Genomic DNA, 16,269 nt, shown 5'->3' on the forward strand with positions numbered 1-16,269 from the left:
ATACGACCTGAAAGTACGACACGAAGCTAGTACCAAATTAATGAATTGGATTGAGATTTTACGGGTTCGGATCAGAATCGGGCAGAATCCGATGAACCCAAACAAAACAGGTCGAATTCAGGTCACCCACGACTTGACTCGATTACCCGTTAATAAATTAAAAATAATTTAATAAATATAAAAATATTTTATTTAACTAAACTAAAGTTATTCTTTTTTCCCAAAGGCATTTACTACTTAATCCTAAATGAATTTGTTTAACTTGTGTGAAATTGGAATTATTATGTTTGGACAAATGATATATTAGATTATTTTCTATTTCTATAGTATCTTAATTTATTTTACATATGGTTTGAGATAAAATACTTTTACAGTGTTTTAATTTATTTCAGGTATGGTTTGAGATTGTTTTATCGAGATTTTTATTACTTGATTATGTAATTAGCCTTGTACGAAATTAGTTCTGTTAAAAACTACAGTGATAAATTAATAAATTGAAATTATGTTTCATGTCATTTGGGGTTGATCCGCCAACCCGAAATTTCTGATCCAACCTGTTTCTGAGTTGACAGATTGTGTTCGAATCAACAGGTTATCTATTATATCTCTGAATCTCAATCCAATCCGCGAATTCGAATCTGATCTGATCCGATTGCCAGACCAGACGTAATTGTTGCATTCAAAAAACAAAAAAAAAAATGAAACCACAAGATCCCTTCTTCAAAGGTTTGACATATATTACTAGGTCCGAGGGTCAATCCTTCTCCTAGGTTCTCTCAAAACAGCACGAGGAGCAGAGCTGTAAAGGCTCCCCGCAGCACTCTCTGCTGCGGCGTGACTATTTAGGTGCATGTGACTATTTAGCTATTCTCGAGGCCTAATGTATAAGACCACATGGGCTGCTATATTTAGATATTCCATTATGATTACGTTTGAAGCTCTTCCACCTTTTGCTTTTCATTCCTTTTTTTCCCCCCTTTTGTGGATAAGAAAGATTGTCCAACCATATTGACCTAAAACTCTAATCTAGTCGGCAATCACCAAATACAAAGCTCGCTCAATGTATACTCGAACACTTTTCTTCTTTTTCCCATTTAAAGTGTATAGCATAGTTTTTATAGTACAATCCAACCATAATCATTGGCAATTGCTGATAGCAATGCTGTTTTCTTACATTGACATGTTCTGTCCACTTCAAGGAGCAGAAGCAACTACTACATTTTGAAGATCTTTGCACAGTCCTATAGTTCTCTCCTTTGTGGGCTGGTACAACATCAAATTTTCTCAGGGATGAATCATCATAACTTAGACATGGCATAATCCAATGCATCAACCAGGAAATCTGCAGAAAAAGAAAATTCAAAGGCTCAGATGTAGAGGGGGCAAAAAACTCATTAAGAAGTCTGGTTTAATGTCAGTTTACCTCATCTAGGAGGAATTTACTCAACGGAACTCAAATGGCAAAGCATGAAATTACCTGCATCATCTTTGTTGAAGCACATAGGAGGCTTTATTCTAAAAACATTCCCATGCAGTCCACCTTTTCCAACTAAGACGCCAAGTTCTATGTTCAAATATGAGAATTACATTAAAACTTTAACTCGCTACCATAGAAGCATATAGACTATAATGTATAGATGAAGATTCTCATGATTTCCTGAATATTTTTTGGTTGGTCTTACTAACCTCGGAGCTTCTCAAACAGAATTGCAGTTTCTGCCTTCGCAGGTGTCTTCTTAGTTCTATCACTGACCAGTTCTATACCCACCATCAAGCCTCTACCTCGCACATCTCCAATTACTGAGACATAGGAAAACATTAGTTAGCATTCACAATTTTATTCCTACATGTCTGGAAATGCAACAGAGTATATAGGGATGCAGTGATATCAATTTGGCATGCTGCGATTGATGAGCTGTGCAGCTGCTCACGTGGCAGTGGCTAACTTCTCTAGACCGCTAATACTAGATTTTGAATAACCCAAGCAAGCAATCGAATCATTGAAAAGTAAATATTTTTTGTTCAAGAGATGTTGCTTACATACAGCTATCCAGGTCATGCAAATGAGAATATTACTAAAAATTATCTGTGACTTGTAAACTTCATTGACAATTAGATTGACTAGGTTCACTAGAGGTAAGAAATTTGCATAGGAGTGCTATTACTGGGTTAGTACTAGTATACCAGTAAGTAACCAGAAAACATAACATTGTACATTATACGTAGAGATCAACATTCTGGAGTTATATTTTAGATCCTTAAAATCATTGTAATTTTGTCAGTAGTAAGCATATGCCTGTGATGACATTATGAAGACATTGAACTATCAGATTTTCCTGACCATATGCATGTTGATAAGGATTACTTCAGCCTATTGCAATTACCTTTTAGGCTGACACAGAAAAGAAGGAATTGACTGCCTTGATAAACAAAGTTATGGTTCTCATAATTATGAGTCTAATCTTTCTTTATTTATATATGTGTGTGGGTGAAACAAAGCACCATAGGCAAACAGAACATTACTGTCATGTGTTTGCTGAAGAACTCTCAGTCGTTCAACCAAGTGGGAGCCAACTTTAGCACAATGCTCTTGGCGCTTCTCAGCATCAATAACTTTAAGTACTGCAAGTCCACCGGCAGAGCATACGGGATTGCCACCAAAGGTGTTAAACTGTATCTTTTGAGCCATTACGCTTGCTATTTCAGGGGTGGTCACAACAGCTCCAAGAGGTAAACCGTTCCCAATGCCCTGATGAGTACATTATGTCCAGTCAAAATTGATTATGCTAGACAACTGTGCAACTGGTGAGAACTGCTGATTAGTATTATGATATACAAGAGAAGGCAAGGGAATGATCATATACACCTTTGCCATGGTAACTATATCAGGAATCACGCCCTGTGTCTCAAACCCCCAATAATGACTTCCTGTGCGACCAAACCCAGTTTGTACTTCATCAGCAATGCAAACACCACCAGCTTTGCGAACAATGTCATAAACCAGTTTCAAGTATCCAGGAGCCAATTCAACTGCTCCCCCAACCCCCTGGAGTTTACATAATAAAATCAAGTAAGCTATTTGTGTCAACATTAAGCTATACTTTCAGTAACCAGAATAAGTTTGCAAACCTGAATGGTCTCAGCAATAAAGCCGGCAACTTTTCCAGGACTCCCATGATCAATGTGATCTTGTACCTCTTCAGCATAACGACTAGCATCAGACCCAAAGACACCTCTATATGGATTGGGATTGATGACATGATGAATTTCACCCTGCATTGTCGAAATCAGGATTTTTACTTGGTTAACTGAATATCAGAATCAACAAACCAAAAACTATTTAGGTTGGATAAAATTATTTTTGGAATACATTCCAGTCAAATTGTACAAGTTAATGCCAAGAAAAATCTACTCAACAAGTGGCAGTAAACAAATTAACTCATTAACCAACTTAAGAACAGCCCCCAGAGATAGGTTAAAGCACCATGCTTTGAACAAGTATCCACTCAAGCATCGCACATAACATATTCGATTGTAATGTGTAACATATTCGGAAAGCAGCATAGTGTGGAAGCATTAGATAATGCATATAACCTCAGGGAACAAACCTGGGGAATTGGATACTTCCATGTATTGAGAGCTGTTAGTCCAATCGTATTGGAACTTCCACCATGATATGCATTTCTTAAGGCAATGATACCAAGGTTACCACTGTACAACCGTGCCATCATCATTGCTAATTCGTTTGCTTCAGTTCCTGAATTTACAAAATAAACTACCTGCAGTTCCAAAAGGAGCAGTGTTAGCAAGTTGCATTGCTTGAGAAGTGTAACCTAGATTTCAAGAAGCAGGAAAAAAGGGGAAAAAATTCAGTATGTAGAGAATAGATATAAATGTTGGATGAGGCATGAAAGAAATTGCCGGCAAAACAAAGATATGGATGGCCTTTTGCGCTTCACACTTTAAGTCAAAAGGCAGCAGGCATATTACTTTCACAGCTGCAAGATCCCAAACAGATTCCATCAAATACTAGCCTTTAGGTTTCCGGGCATCTTAGATGCCAATGCTTCCGCAAAATCAGCGATTGCATGGTGTAGGTATATGGTTGTAGCATGTTGAAGAAGCTTGCTTTGCTCAATGATGGCATTCAGTACTTCAGGGTGGCAATGTCCACAAGATACAGTTACTATTCCAGCAAATGCATCGAGATAACGCTTTCCATTCTCGTCAAACAAATATTGCATCTTCCCTTCAACAATATTTAGCTGTCCATACAACACAAAGTTAAAAAATGAGATCTCGGAGTTTGGCTCAAAAAAAAAAAACCTTTGTGACATTTTGCTGAATTTTCATACAGACTGGATTTACCATACAAATCATAAATGGCACCATGGCAGGTATTCACTGAAATCAAGAATATAGACATGTCATCTACAATAAAACTATTTAATGCCTAGTCGATTAACTTTTGAACTTAAACCACTTGCTCAAAATGCTTAAAACAAGTTAAAAGTAGCCTAAGTTAAAAGAAAACCTCACTAAAGCTCAGAAACTTATATTCTTAAAAGGAGTTTAAAAAGAAGGAAAAATTAAATCTATTCCCAAATAAAATTGGTTAAACACTCTTAAATGGCCAAGACCCTGCTGGCAGTCCATCCGTTTCAATACACAAAAAGATTTCTCTGACCAACAATCTGTCAGAAAATTAGCAATTCAAATTGGAATTCACAGAAACTAACTAAGATACATTTCAATAAAAGAAACTACTAAAGAATTTTGGTCTCCATAAAAAAACTTACGGGTTTTTGGTAATAGTGAAAAAGAGAAGGGCCCAGATACTTTTTGCGCTTCTGGAAGACTTCATCGGCTAAGGGACCATTATATGGCTTTGGTTCATAGTCGAACGCCGGCAGCTCCGGCCGAGACACAGATGCCTCCGCTGCGATCCCCGCCGAAAAGCAACGCCGCTTAACATTAGTAGTATTAACACTCTGCCATTTACTACTCCTCAACAGCTTCCTCCCCACCGTCTTAAACGACATCGTCGGCTCGCCGTTTCTTTCACACACCGTCACTCAGTCACTATTGTGTGAAGCAGACTGAACTGTACTGTGTGAGTGTGTGAAAATGTTGAGTTGAGAAGGAAAGTTGGCGCAGTGTTGGAGGTTGGTTGGAGTGGGGAATGTCTGTTTTATGTTTTGGATTTTGGAGAAATGTTGACGTGGAATTTTGTATTTTAGTCCTTACAATATCAATTTTGTTTTTTTTTTTTTTTTGTATTTTGGTTTTGGATAAATTACAATAGTACTAGTTGATTTGTGATAACATATTTATAGATTTGATGCTTATCTCGGGGAGAGGACTAACAAGAGTTTCAAATATAAAAAGTGTTGAGATTTTTTTCTTTTTTTTTTTTTTTAAATAAGATGGTGAGTTTAGATATGTCAAATTTTTATAATTTTTTTCCCGTTTTCTTGTCAATTTGTAGAGCATTATGGGGAATAATTATTATAGCACTTTTTGTGGTATATAATATGTGAAATAAAGAAGTAGTTGGTTATACAAAAAAATTATTGAAATTTGTGTTTTAAAAAATTTTGGTATCCCAACGTACCTGTTTTTTTCCCCACTTTTTAAGCAAGTTATAATGGAAATGAGGAATTTTGGGGGAAGTTATGAGGTCACGAGGGCAAATTGTCTTAATTAATTTTAGCCTACTTGTAGTTGAAAGTAATTGATAATGAATTTGTCATTAATTTTGTAACTAATTGAATTGAAAAGGGTTTCAGTTCCTCAAAAAAAGGGTTTCAGTTCAGAGTAATTTTGATTTTATGTGTTGAGAAATGAGAATGATATGAATTTTTAATTTCGGAGGATTTGTTTATGGATACTCCATTATGTGAGCAGAAATGGTGGTCGAGTTATCAAAAGATTCCGTTTCCAATTTGGCCTTTTTATTGATAGCATTTCCTGTCTTCTTCCCTTTTTTCTAAATCGTGCTTTTCATCAGTAGTTGTTTTCTTTGTCTTGGTTTCCCTCAGGATCAAGAGTTTGGTACATTAGCCAACTTTGAATAGAACTTCTTTTCATTCCATACGGTGGAATTGAACGTTATTTTCCAGCACAATTATTTGATGGCTACCCAATCAAATCCCATAGAAAAATATTTTGCAACTCCATAACTTACAATCAGAAGGATACGAAAAGATTAACCCCAGGCTAAAATATAGTGCCCCTTAGCACTTGTTACAAGTTTGTGATCTTGTCATGCTGTTTTGTGTATTATGGATTGTCTTTCTGAAGGAGAAAAGACAAAATGCATGAGAAGATGAGAGATTTCAGTCCAAGAAAACTAGAAAAGCATTGCCAGAACTTCTCTCCAGTGTAGTTTAGGTAATCCCACCAAAGATCAGAAACCCCATTGAGTAACAAATTTGTGATTCAGGAATTACTACGAGTCATTCTGCAAAAATTGATCTTAAATGATAATATTCCAGCAAGAAAAATAATTAGAGCATGTCAATAAAATTGAAGCAATATGTCCAACTAGGGACACCAATTGAGGAAGAAAAGACCATGGAATATCAGTATCAAACTTATCTTATTGAAACCATGATGCTGATTCTTCTCCTCAATCTTTTTAAAGACAAGTCATTTTATTATATCACTAAAAAGCCAGACATGTATTAGAAAACGAGGATGTTACGGCATCTGAGATCTAAAAGAGCAAATTTGTAGAAGTTCCCTATCAGATAGACACTTGTTGCTGTCCTCGCCGCTTGCAAAACATAAAGGAGGGCTATTTATGATGATCTAGTGACTAGTAACTCTCACCAGCCTGTGGTTATTTATGATGAACTTGTGACCTTTGACTAGTAATTCTCACCAGTCTGCAAATGATTGCCTGAATCTCGGCATGGTTGTAGAGATTCATGTCCACAGGATTTTACAGCATTGGAGACCAAAGCGTTGAGCAGCTATTAACCTCTATACCTGCAGTAAGAGCCAACACAAGGTCTCTACAACTGAACTCATGAAAAGAATGAGGAACAGAAAGCATACTTGTGTAAAGAAAGTTCAAAATCAGAGGATTAAAATGAACCAAAAATCGTTTCAAGGTGGAAAATTATGTCGCTAGATTTTACCGTAATTCCTTAAATCTTTGAGTATTGAAATTCTCTTGGTTAAGTACTTCATTCTTTTGCCAAAGAAACAGGAATCTGTGGCATACTTAATCTCATAACGAACAGACGTGAATCTTAAGCCCTACTCCAGCAATTCAGCACACCTTTTCATTGAAGCATTGTCTTACTTGTAAGGCAGCATATCAAGATGCACCAATGCTCATACTGTTCCCTACCTGGGACTGCACATAAATAAAAAGCCATCTCTCAGAGCTGTGACCAAGAATGGCACTTCAAATCAACCATATGGGAAATAGAGCAATTCAATCTCTTGCAAAATGATGACAAGTTGTCACATTAAGACTGATAACTTGAAAATGTGTTGCTTTAATTCTACTGAAGTAAGAAGTGTATGGTGGAAAGGAGATACTAATTGCTTTATTAACGATATCAAAGAGATGAACAGGTGATCTTGACCATTCGTCTGAAACCCATGAATGAAAGGCCAACTGTTGGACTAGTTAAGCATTGATTGAATAAACCATATTACAACTATAACAATGACTTCCAATGTCTTGACTTAGTCAAATTTCTAAAAATTATGTAATGAAGTTCAATGCTTCGTTAGAAAAGGATGCAAAAACAATATGCACATCATAGAATGACTAACCAGATAAATGACTATTTGTGGACTATTTGTGGGGCTATCCAAATAAATGACTAACCAGATATGCTGTCAGTAAGACCTGCAGGAGATACACAATTATCCAAAAGGATGTCTCCAATCCCCGTCCTTGTAAATCATTCAGAAATCATCCAGGAGCTGCTTCCCCAGTTGCTGGTTGCATTAGCCTGGACCACTCAGTTCGCTATATTCATGAAACAAAACCATCTTCCCTTTTCCTGAAACTTCAACCACGTTCTAAGGATATAACATCAAATCCTTCAGCAATGTCACTAAATTTGGTGCATCATACCCAACATTTAACTTTACATTTCTCATTTAGCTGAACTGTGCGGACAAAACTGGTCAACCTTGACGGTCCCCTTAACAAAAGGTTCCAAGTTAAATAGTTGAATTGATATCTTTTTTTGTCCTACCAATAGTCCCGACAAGAACATAAACCACCTTTGAAGTGGTGAAAACGAGTAGCATCCCTTAAAATAATTTCTCTCTCCACAAGTTTGGAAATGAATTTAATAGCAGAGTGACAGTCATTACAAACTCTAAGGTTCTTCATGATCCTTAAAGTGGATTTTTCTGGAGTATTTATCAAACCAAATGCTATAGCAAGTTTCTCACTGTGATGTCTAAGAATCTGTTCTTTCACTTCATTATCAAGATCATGCAGCACTGACTCCATGTCAGGAACAAAACCCATTTTTTTTATCTCTTTCCAGATTTTGTCCATAACCTGGTAAATTGTATCTCTCTGTGGGTGAAGTGCATCTTCTACCCCAAATACATGAACTTCACTTTTAATCTGAATCCAACTAAATCCTTGCTCTTTCTTTACCTGTCTATCTTTCATTGACTTTCTGACCGAAGCAGCTTCTTGCCATCTTCCACAGGCAGAATAAGCATTAGCAAGTGCTGTAAAGGCCCCACTGTGGTCTGGCTCAATTGAAAGCAATTTCTCAGCTGCTACTGTTGCCAGCTCTGCATTCTTATGAATCTTGCAAGAAGCTAAAATTGATCCCCAAGCTATAACATCTGGCTGAATTGGCATGTTCTGAATGAAATGTTGTGCTTCCTGTAGCAATCCAGCACGTCCAAACAGGTCAATCATGCAAGCATAGTGGCTTGAGGTGGGTACAATTCCATGTACATCTTGCATCATCTTGTAGTATCTACGGCCTTGTTCAACCTTCCCCACATGTGTGCAGGCAGAGAGGACACCTACATAAGTTATATGGTCTGGCTTAATACTCAATCCCAGCATATTCTCAAACAGTTGAATGGCTTCATCTGCAACTCCATGTTGAGCTAAAGCTATGATCATGGATGTCCAAGAGACAGGGTCTCTTTTCCAATTTGTTAGGTTGAATAATCTCTTTGCGCTACCAATGTTACCAGCCTTTGAATACATGGTAATTAAAGCATTGCTCACAGATACGGACGATGCCTCCAATGATTTCAAGGCCACTGCATGGATCTGCTTGCCATGATTCAAAGAAGCCAAGCTTGAACAAATGCTTAGCATAGCTGCTAGAGTGAAATTATTAGGTTTTGGACCTTCTCTTATCATCAATCTAAAAAGTGCCATCCCTTCGTCATAAAAGCCATTCTGCACATAACCTACAATCATTGCCGTCCAAGCAACCACATCACGTTCTTTTAATGAGTCAAAGATCACCCTTGCTGGATTGATATCTCCAATCTTGATATATCCATCCAGTAAAGCTGTAAATGCTACAATATCTAGATTTGATACTCCACTTTGGCGTACAACTTTTTGAGCAATTTCAACACAGCCACACTTAGAGTACATCGAGATTAAAGCATTCCCAACAGCCCCAGAAGTACCAAAACTGGTCCTAACAATGTGACCATGAATTTGCTTTCCTGAAGTAACATTCTGAGTATTTGCACAAGCAGATAAAACACTAGCTAGGGTGTACTTATCAGGCAACAGGTCAGTGCCCTTGACCATGTTAGAGAACATGTCCAGAGCTTCATTATCAAAACCATGCTGATTGTAACCTGTAATCATTGAGTTCCAAGAAACAATATCACGTTCTTTCATCTGATCAAACTGAGCAAGTGCAAGATCAACCTCACCGTGCTGCATGTGCAAGGAAATCATCCAATTCCAGCTTGAGACATTCTTTAACTCTATCCTGTCAAAAGCCACCTTTGCAGTACCAACATCACCAGACTTTGAATACATATTTAACAACGAATTTGCTACAGCTACATTGCCACCAAACCCGAGTTTAACAACAAAAGAATGCACCTTGCTACCGATATCTAACCCTTTAATTGCACCACAAGCTGCAAGTACATTAGTAAAAGTATATTGGGTTGGAAGAATTCTACTCAATACCATCTTACAAAACATCCTTAGAGCATCCTCAGAACGCCCCAGTTGATTATAGCCCACGATCATTGTAGTCCACGAAACAGAATCATATTCAGGCATCTCATTAAAAAGAGAAATTGCTTCACGAATCATGCCTCGTTTTGCATATGCAGACAAGAGCGTGTTCCATGAAGATGTGTTTCTCACAGGCATTTCATCGAAAACCTTAACAGCATCGGGGATGAACCCAGATTTTGCATATACATTTATGAGATTATTCATCACAAAGAGTCCTAATTGAAGCCCAGACTTGATGATTTGGGCGTGGATTGATCTTGCTGCTAAAGGGTCTTTGCTTTTGAGACTTGTTTGGAGGAGGGATATGTAGAGATTTGACTGAGAGGCCCATGATTGCATTCTTCAGGTTTGGATTTGTACTAACTTAGACGATTAATTACCACTCTTATGGCGTCTGATTCTCATTGAAATTAGAAGGTTTCGGTGGTATTTTGAAACTTAATGGCTGAGAGTTTTGAAAAGCTAGAACTTGCGGGAAATGCAGAGGAGGCTTTTATGGCGCCAAAATTGGAGGGCTCTCCCTAACGGTCAAGATGCTTCCTTTAAAATATCTCACATAGAAATCAGAAAGAAAAATAATAAAGGGATAAAAGGAATTAAAATAGTACCTAATAAGTGATGAATGGAAAATTTACATAATAGGCCTTTAAATTGTAGTCATCCAGAAGTTACTGTCTCCCCAACAATAAGAATAATAGTGTACCAACACAAGTTGACTCAATTGGTAAGAACGGTCACTTATTTATAGAAGGTCACCGTCGACGTGAAAACTGTATTGATAGGTGATTTATAAGAATCTCTACAAGCGATCTATGGTTCTGGAAGCATGTCTTTATCCATGGTAGTGATTGGAGCCAAACTGACCCAAATTTCTCTTATAAAAGAAAGAAGAATACTGTTGGATTAATTGAAAATAAATAAATAAAGTATACTCTAATTTTCCATCGGCCGGTTAGCTCAGCTGGTTAAATACTCTAATACCAAGGTCGGGAAAACGAATCTTTGTTTAGGATGATAGTAAATTACACTAGACATAGGTTACAGTTCCTACTGCAATCTTACAATTTAAAAAAAAAAAAAAAAAAGTATTCTCTAAATTTTCTTGTTAGTTTGAAGTCTTTTGGACAATTGGACTCAATAACAAGGAATTCATCTCTAACAATTAGACAAATATTTTGGTGAAGGTTATTGTTGAACAAATGAACATTCCCTCTACTCAATAGCTTTCATTTGATATAGAAATTGGACATAGTATTTATTGGCACAACAATAAAAAATGGGCATATACTATTTCACTAGAGCCCTGAAAAAATGACTGCTTATAAAGTCAAAAACCCGCAGGAAAACCACCCTTTCTTGGATCACTCACTGCCACAAGCTCATTAGACTCCAGATCTTGAACCACAAATTGGCAAATTGTCCCACCTGCAACACTTTTTAGTACATGGCCTCTCTTCTTCAGGAAACTCCTTGTTTCCTCAGGAACTTCAAAGTGATCTCCGGTCACTACTTTCCAGTCTTCATAATTCACCACATTAGGGATCAGCTGCATTCGCATGAGCATTCAGTGTATGAGTAAAAATAAGCAACTACATTTGTAATAGACTGAGTCTCAAATTATAAGCATCTGAAGTTGTATGAGAGATATCTTATTGTTTAATCATCAAGAATTTAATGAGTTTTGTTGCTGTTCAGCAAGAAGTCAAGCAAATTTGAAACAATTTCGAACATTAGCCAAAAAATGTACTTAGGAAAAGAAGGGCTGAATGCAGAATTTTGCAACCGAATAATGAGTAATCACCTCATGATAAAACCTTGGGGCCATGACAGAAGCCAGAGGATCCATCCCATTAACAAAATAGTTCAAGAATACCTCTGCTGTTCCTGCAATTATCTTGGATCCTCCACTTGCACCTACAACAGCCTTCAACTTTCCTCCCTGTTTTTCGCATCATTCATGATAAAGGGCTCTAGTTTAGGTCAAATCATGTCGAGTCTTGGGAAGGGACGAGACAAGCCTTGGCATTGTAGTTTTTAAGCTGATCAAATGGAAAGGACTTGGTCGAATTACCTGGAGAACAATTGTAGGTGACATGGATGACAGAGGTCTTTTGCCTGGATGAACAAAGTTGGCCGGCGCTGGTGGAGGCTCATCTGTAGAAGCATTATCAGGCATGGAGAAGTCATCCATTTCATTGTTGAGGACTATGCCAGTAGATGGTGAAAGAAATTTAGCACCAAAGTATCCATTTATGGTATTAGTCATTGACACAGCATTTCTGTCAGTGTCCACAATTGACACATGGCTAGTTCCATGGTCATGGATTTGATTCCACCTAGTTGGGAGCAAGGATTCAGCAAGAGCAAAATTATGAGAATACAACTGTAAGCAACTTGCTAAAATGTAACAGTAACAGGTTGAAAAGGTTGATAATGATCATACTAACACATGCTTGAAAATCCAGACAGATCTTTAGTTGATAGAATCAAATTATGTGGGTAATTGATAAAGTTCTCTTAGATGGTTAAAACAGTGAGAGAGTGCAGGATCTGAAATTGTACAATTGGAGACTAGCTGCTTAATTACCTGCCACCATAATGAGGAGGGCTAAAGGTCATATTGTCATTGATGGTCTTCTGCAACTCTTGTGCAAATTCCATTGAGAGCATATCATTTAAGACATCTTTGATGTTAACGAAATCTGGATCTCCAAGGTTCATTCTCACGGCAAATGCATGCTTTAAAGCCTCAATCGTTCTGTGTGCCAAGAGGGGATTAGAGCTATTCACAGAACTTCCATATTGTGCTAGAATATTTAGTGTCTGACATCAAAATTTAACAGATTCAATGTCCAATGCAAATTTCAGAAGCATTATATTGAAAATGAAGCAAAAAAGTAAAGGTGATTTACTTACAAGAACCATTGCAGCACCTCCAGAAGAAGGAGGAGGCATTCCGAGTATTTCAACCCCCAGGATATTGGTAGAGATTGGTTCTCTGATCTTAACTTGGTAACGCTGCATGTCGTCCAGGCTGAGTATTCCTCCAGCGTCCTGGACATCTTTAACCAAGTCATATGCAATTGTCCCATTGCAGAAAGATTTCAATTCATCCTTTGAAACTTTGATCAGTGTGTCTGCTAGTTTTCGGTTGTAACATCTATCCCCTGGCTGCAAGAGGCTGCCATTCGATGTAAAAATCTCTCGAAGTCCTTTATCTGCCAGAATTTCTGATTCTGTTGCAACCATTTGCACGTGGAGATATGGTGAAATCCTGAATCCATGGCAAGCAAAATATGCTGCAGGCCTGACAAGCCTACTCCAAGGAAGCCTTCCATACTGCTTCCAAGCCTCGTGGAGACCTACCAATTCCCCTGGAACTGCTACAGAAAGCGCACCAGCAGCTTTAATCGTTTCATTTCCCGAGTACATATTCTGTACAAAAAGCAAAAGAAATGGGCTTAAGATCAGATAATTCTCTATCTTCTGGCTAGCCAAATTTTTCAAAGAGGAATAAATCATCAGGTCGATACATTGGACTTTTATGTACCTGGGAAGCTCTTTTTGGAGCGGTTTCTCTCATATCAAAAGCCTCAGCTTTCCCATCAGCTGATCGAACAATCAGAAATCCACCTCCACCAATGCCACTAGAGGCCGGGCTAACAACACCCAAGCAAAGGGCAGCAGCAACTGCTGCATCAACAGCATGACCTCCTTCGCGAAGAACATCTCTTCCAACTTTGGAGCATCGACCATCATCCGTGGCAACAACACCATGTTTTCCTCTTATCTGTTCCTTTCTCTTGGTTGTTGATGCCGTCTCGAGGCTTGAGCTCCAACTCAAAGGAGTCAGCAGCAAAAGCAACAGGGCTACAGATGCCAGCCATGGTGTGCATCTAGCTGAAAAATTCATGGGGGAGATGATCTCGCAAAAACTTCAAATGATGATCAAAATGCACATTTTTGGCCTAGCCATATTTCTCTAGCGCAAGTCAACTTCAGAGGAAAAATGCTGATAAGGCATCTTAACTGTAAACCATTAACTCTACTTTTGTTACATCCTTCCACTGGATTACAGGGAAATTTCCAGGAGCCATGTGTTTTCATGTGATCAACCAAACAGAACTTGTGGAAAAGGAAGAACAATACACAAATTTGATGTGGCACGGCTAAAAGTTGAGGCTGAGGACAGATTGCGGGATCGTAGAAAGTGGGAAGAGTTTATGACAACCTCAGTTGACCGTCTCTGTACCTCAACACGACTCTTTATGAATTGAACATTTGTGAAATTACCAATATAACCTAGTACCGAATAGAAGACGCGTCAATATGACCCAAGTGTGATATGGCAAAAGATAATTACCCTTTTCGTCCTTGACCTTTGTCTCTTGTTCTGATTTGGTCCTTGATATCTTTTATTTCACATCTAATACCTTGGGCACCGTTTGGATTGAAGGAAAGTAAAGGAAAGGAAATGAGAGCATTCCAGTGGAAAAGAACAGAAAGGAGAGTAGAAGAAATCGGAGTTCATTTATCTTGCTTGGCTTACGGAAGGAAAGGAAAAGAAACTATCATGCGTTGTTTACATTTTTATCTATAATTTAAAAATTCAATTTATGAATGCATAATATATTTTTTTAGCAAATTTTAAAATTGATTAATCTTAATGTCCTTTCCCTCAACTTCCACTTACTTTTGGATGGAAAGCAGACTAACAAAAAATAACTAAATCTTATCCCTCCCTTTCCCTCCCAATCCTTTCAATTCTTTTCTCAAAAACCAATCCAAACACCAAAAACCTTATCTTTCCCTTTCCTTTCCTCCCATTCCCTCAAAACAAACAGTGCCTAACGTATTGCGAATCTTCTTCTTCTTCTTCTTCTTCTTTTTTTGTGTTACTTACAATTTTGTAAAATGCTTATATTGCTACTTTTGGCACGTGTGCCTAATCCTGCCAATTGTTGCACACATATGAGGTGCAAAAGAATTTGAGGGAAATGAATGATTAATGAAGATATAATAGTTATAGAAGCAAAAGTTATAGTGCCATAAGAATGTGGTTTCCCTTATTGGACAGCACATCCCAATTTTGGAAAAAAAAGATAGAATAGATAATGCATTTTTACTGTGTCATATATCGACTGATCCTGTCAAGTGTGGAATCCTAAAATATGGTACGTACAAATATTAAAAAAAAAAAAAGGAAAAAAAAAGAGCACCCAATACGAGAAGATTTCAAAGCACTTTACTCACATGTTATGACCATTTTGCAAAACTGCAAAAGATATGATGCAAAACCTTTCTTGATGAGCAAAGTGGAAGAGACTTGCTTGATGGTGCAATTCTAACTTATGATGCTCAATTGTACATTTATAGAAGCAAGAAACTTGGGGGGCATTTGGTAGAATTGATGCGACAATTGGAAAAATAAAATCTCCAAATTGCATTATAGTCCAAAAAAAATAATTGCTGTTAGGTACCATATTTTGTCATGTAACCAGCAGCAAAATTAAAGATGAGAATTGCCAGATAGTTACCTAAATTATCAGCAAAGAAATGCGACTTTGTTTCTTTTTGAAGACTCTTGTATTTGTCCTTTCAACTTCAGATGTTATTTTCCTTCAATTTCATAATTCTTGGCCTGATTGCTGTCTCCTCTTGCTCAATCAAGCCATAAGAAATTCCCTTTCTGCCTTTTTGTGAGTTTAGCCATAAAAAATTCTTATCATGCTGTAGAAAAGAACACTAGAGGAGGCATAATATAGCAAACGACCTTTTATACTTGTCTTTTTGTGATATTAGTCTACATGTGCCCCTCAAGTAACATTAATTTGCTCTTTTTATTTATTTATTTTAAGGCAAGCAACTTGTAATATTTGCTATGCTTGCTTTTAAATCTATTGCTATTTTGGACAAATGGATTGTTGTTTTACGAGATTGGTATTCTTTTAAAAATTGTCATAGTTTAGGAATATCCAGAAATAGGTTCAGAAACATCTAGGGATCAGTTCCTCGGTGCAAAAGTCTTTCCAATGAAAGACTCT

The 16,269-nt window shown here is 37.4% G+C and overlaps 3 protein-coding genes across 6 annotated transcripts; all 3 read right to left on the reverse strand.

Annotated features, from left to right (window-relative positions):
- Nucleotides 1-1,065: 1,065 nt before the first annotated feature.
- On the reverse strand, nt 1,066-5,183 carry LOC113701362 (alanine--glyoxylate aminotransferase 2 homolog 1, mitochondrial). The gene is made up of 9 exons (XM_027221972.2): nt 4,800-5,183; nt 4,035-4,265; nt 3,609-3,779; nt 3,130-3,273; nt 2,867-3,046; nt 2,524-2,749; nt 1,687-1,800; nt 1,478-1,564; nt 1,066-1,342 (listed from the first exon to the last, which is right to left on the reverse strand). Exons 1-9 carry the CDS (start codon nt 5,040-5,042, stop codon nt 1,299-1,301), a joined length of 1,440 nt encoding a protein of 479 aa, XP_027077773.1. The 5' UTR covers nt 5,043-5,183; the 3' UTR covers nt 1,066-1,298.
- A 1,319-nt stretch (nt 5,184-6,502) lies between these two features.
- LOC113701360 (pentatricopeptide repeat-containing protein At2g22070-like) lies at nt 6,503-11,008 on the reverse strand. Of its 3 annotated transcripts, none has more exons than XM_072059397.1 (3): nt 7,850-11,008; nt 7,289-7,366; nt 6,503-6,993 (listed from the first exon to the last, which is right to left on the reverse strand). In XM_072059397.1, the coding sequence occupies exon 1, from the start codon at nt 10,562-10,564 to the stop codon at nt 8,222-8,224; it is 2,343 nt and encodes a 780-aa protein (XP_071915498.1). In that variant the 5' UTR covers nt 10,565-11,008; the 3' UTR covers nt 6,503-6,993; nt 7,289-7,366; nt 7,850-8,221. The 3 variants fall into 3 exon arrangements, with proteins under 3 accessions (XP_071915498.1, XP_071915497.1, XP_071915496.1); XM_072059396.1 differs by having other exon boundaries at nt 7,232-7,366; XM_072059395.1 differs by having other exon boundaries at nt 7,146-7,366.
- Nucleotides 11,009-11,431: 423 nt separating this feature from the next.
- LOC113701361 (glutathione hydrolase 1) lies at nt 11,432-15,562 on the reverse strand. 2 transcript variants are annotated; one of them, XM_027221971.2, is made up of 7 exons: nt 15,479-15,562; nt 13,776-14,125; nt 13,142-13,660; nt 12,813-13,048; nt 12,297-12,561; nt 12,027-12,164; nt 11,432-11,771 (listed from the first exon to the last, which is right to left on the reverse strand). In XM_027221971.2, exons 1-7 carry the CDS (start codon nt 15,489-15,491, stop codon nt 11,553-11,555), a joined length of 1,740 nt encoding a protein of 579 aa, XP_027077772.1. In that variant the 5' UTR covers nt 15,492-15,562; the 3' UTR covers nt 11,432-11,552. The 2 variants fall into 2 exon arrangements, with proteins under 2 accessions (XP_027077772.1, XP_071915499.1); XM_072059398.1 differs by lacking the exons at nt 12,027-12,164; nt 15,479-15,562 and having other exon boundaries at nt 13,776-14,567.
- Between the last annotated feature and the right edge of the window lie 707 nt (nt 15,563-16,269).

This window comes from Coffea arabica, chromosome 7e (genome assembly GCF_036785885.1).
Source record: "Coffea arabica cultivar ET-39 chromosome 7e, Coffea Arabica ET-39 HiFi, whole genome shotgun sequence".
Lineage (NCBI taxonomy): Eukaryota > Viridiplantae > Streptophyta > Magnoliopsida > Gentianales > Rubiaceae > Coffea > Coffea arabica.

Excerpts from the sequence above, each read along its gene's own strand:
- LOC113701362 (XM_027221972.2), bottom strand. The coding sequence starts at position 5,042 with ATGTCGTTTAAGACGGTGGGGAGGAAGCTGTTGAGGAGTAGTAAATGG. Across the intron at positions 3,780-4,034 it reads AGATGCCCGGAAACCTAAAG|GTAGTTTATTTTGTAAATTC; the intron begins GCTAGTATTTGA and ends TTGGAACTGCAG. Across the intron at positions 1,801-2,523 it reads TCTTCAGCAAACACATGACA|TAATTGGAGATGTGCGAGGT; the intron begins GTAATGTTCTGT and ends CCTATGTCTCAG.
- LOC113701360 (XM_072059397.1), bottom strand. The coding sequence starts at position 10,564 with ATGCAATCATGGGCCTCTCAGTCAAATCTCTACATATCCCTCCTCCAA.
- LOC113701361 (XM_027221971.2), bottom strand. Across the intron at positions 13,661-13,775 it reads CTCCAAAAAGAGCTTCCCAG|AATATGTACTCGGGAAATGA; the intron begins GTACATAAAAGT and ends CTTTTTGTACAG. Across the intron at positions 11,772-12,026 it reads CCCCAAGGTTTTATCATGAG|CTGATCCCTAATGTGGTGAA; the intron begins GTGATTACTCAT and ends ATGCGAATGCAG.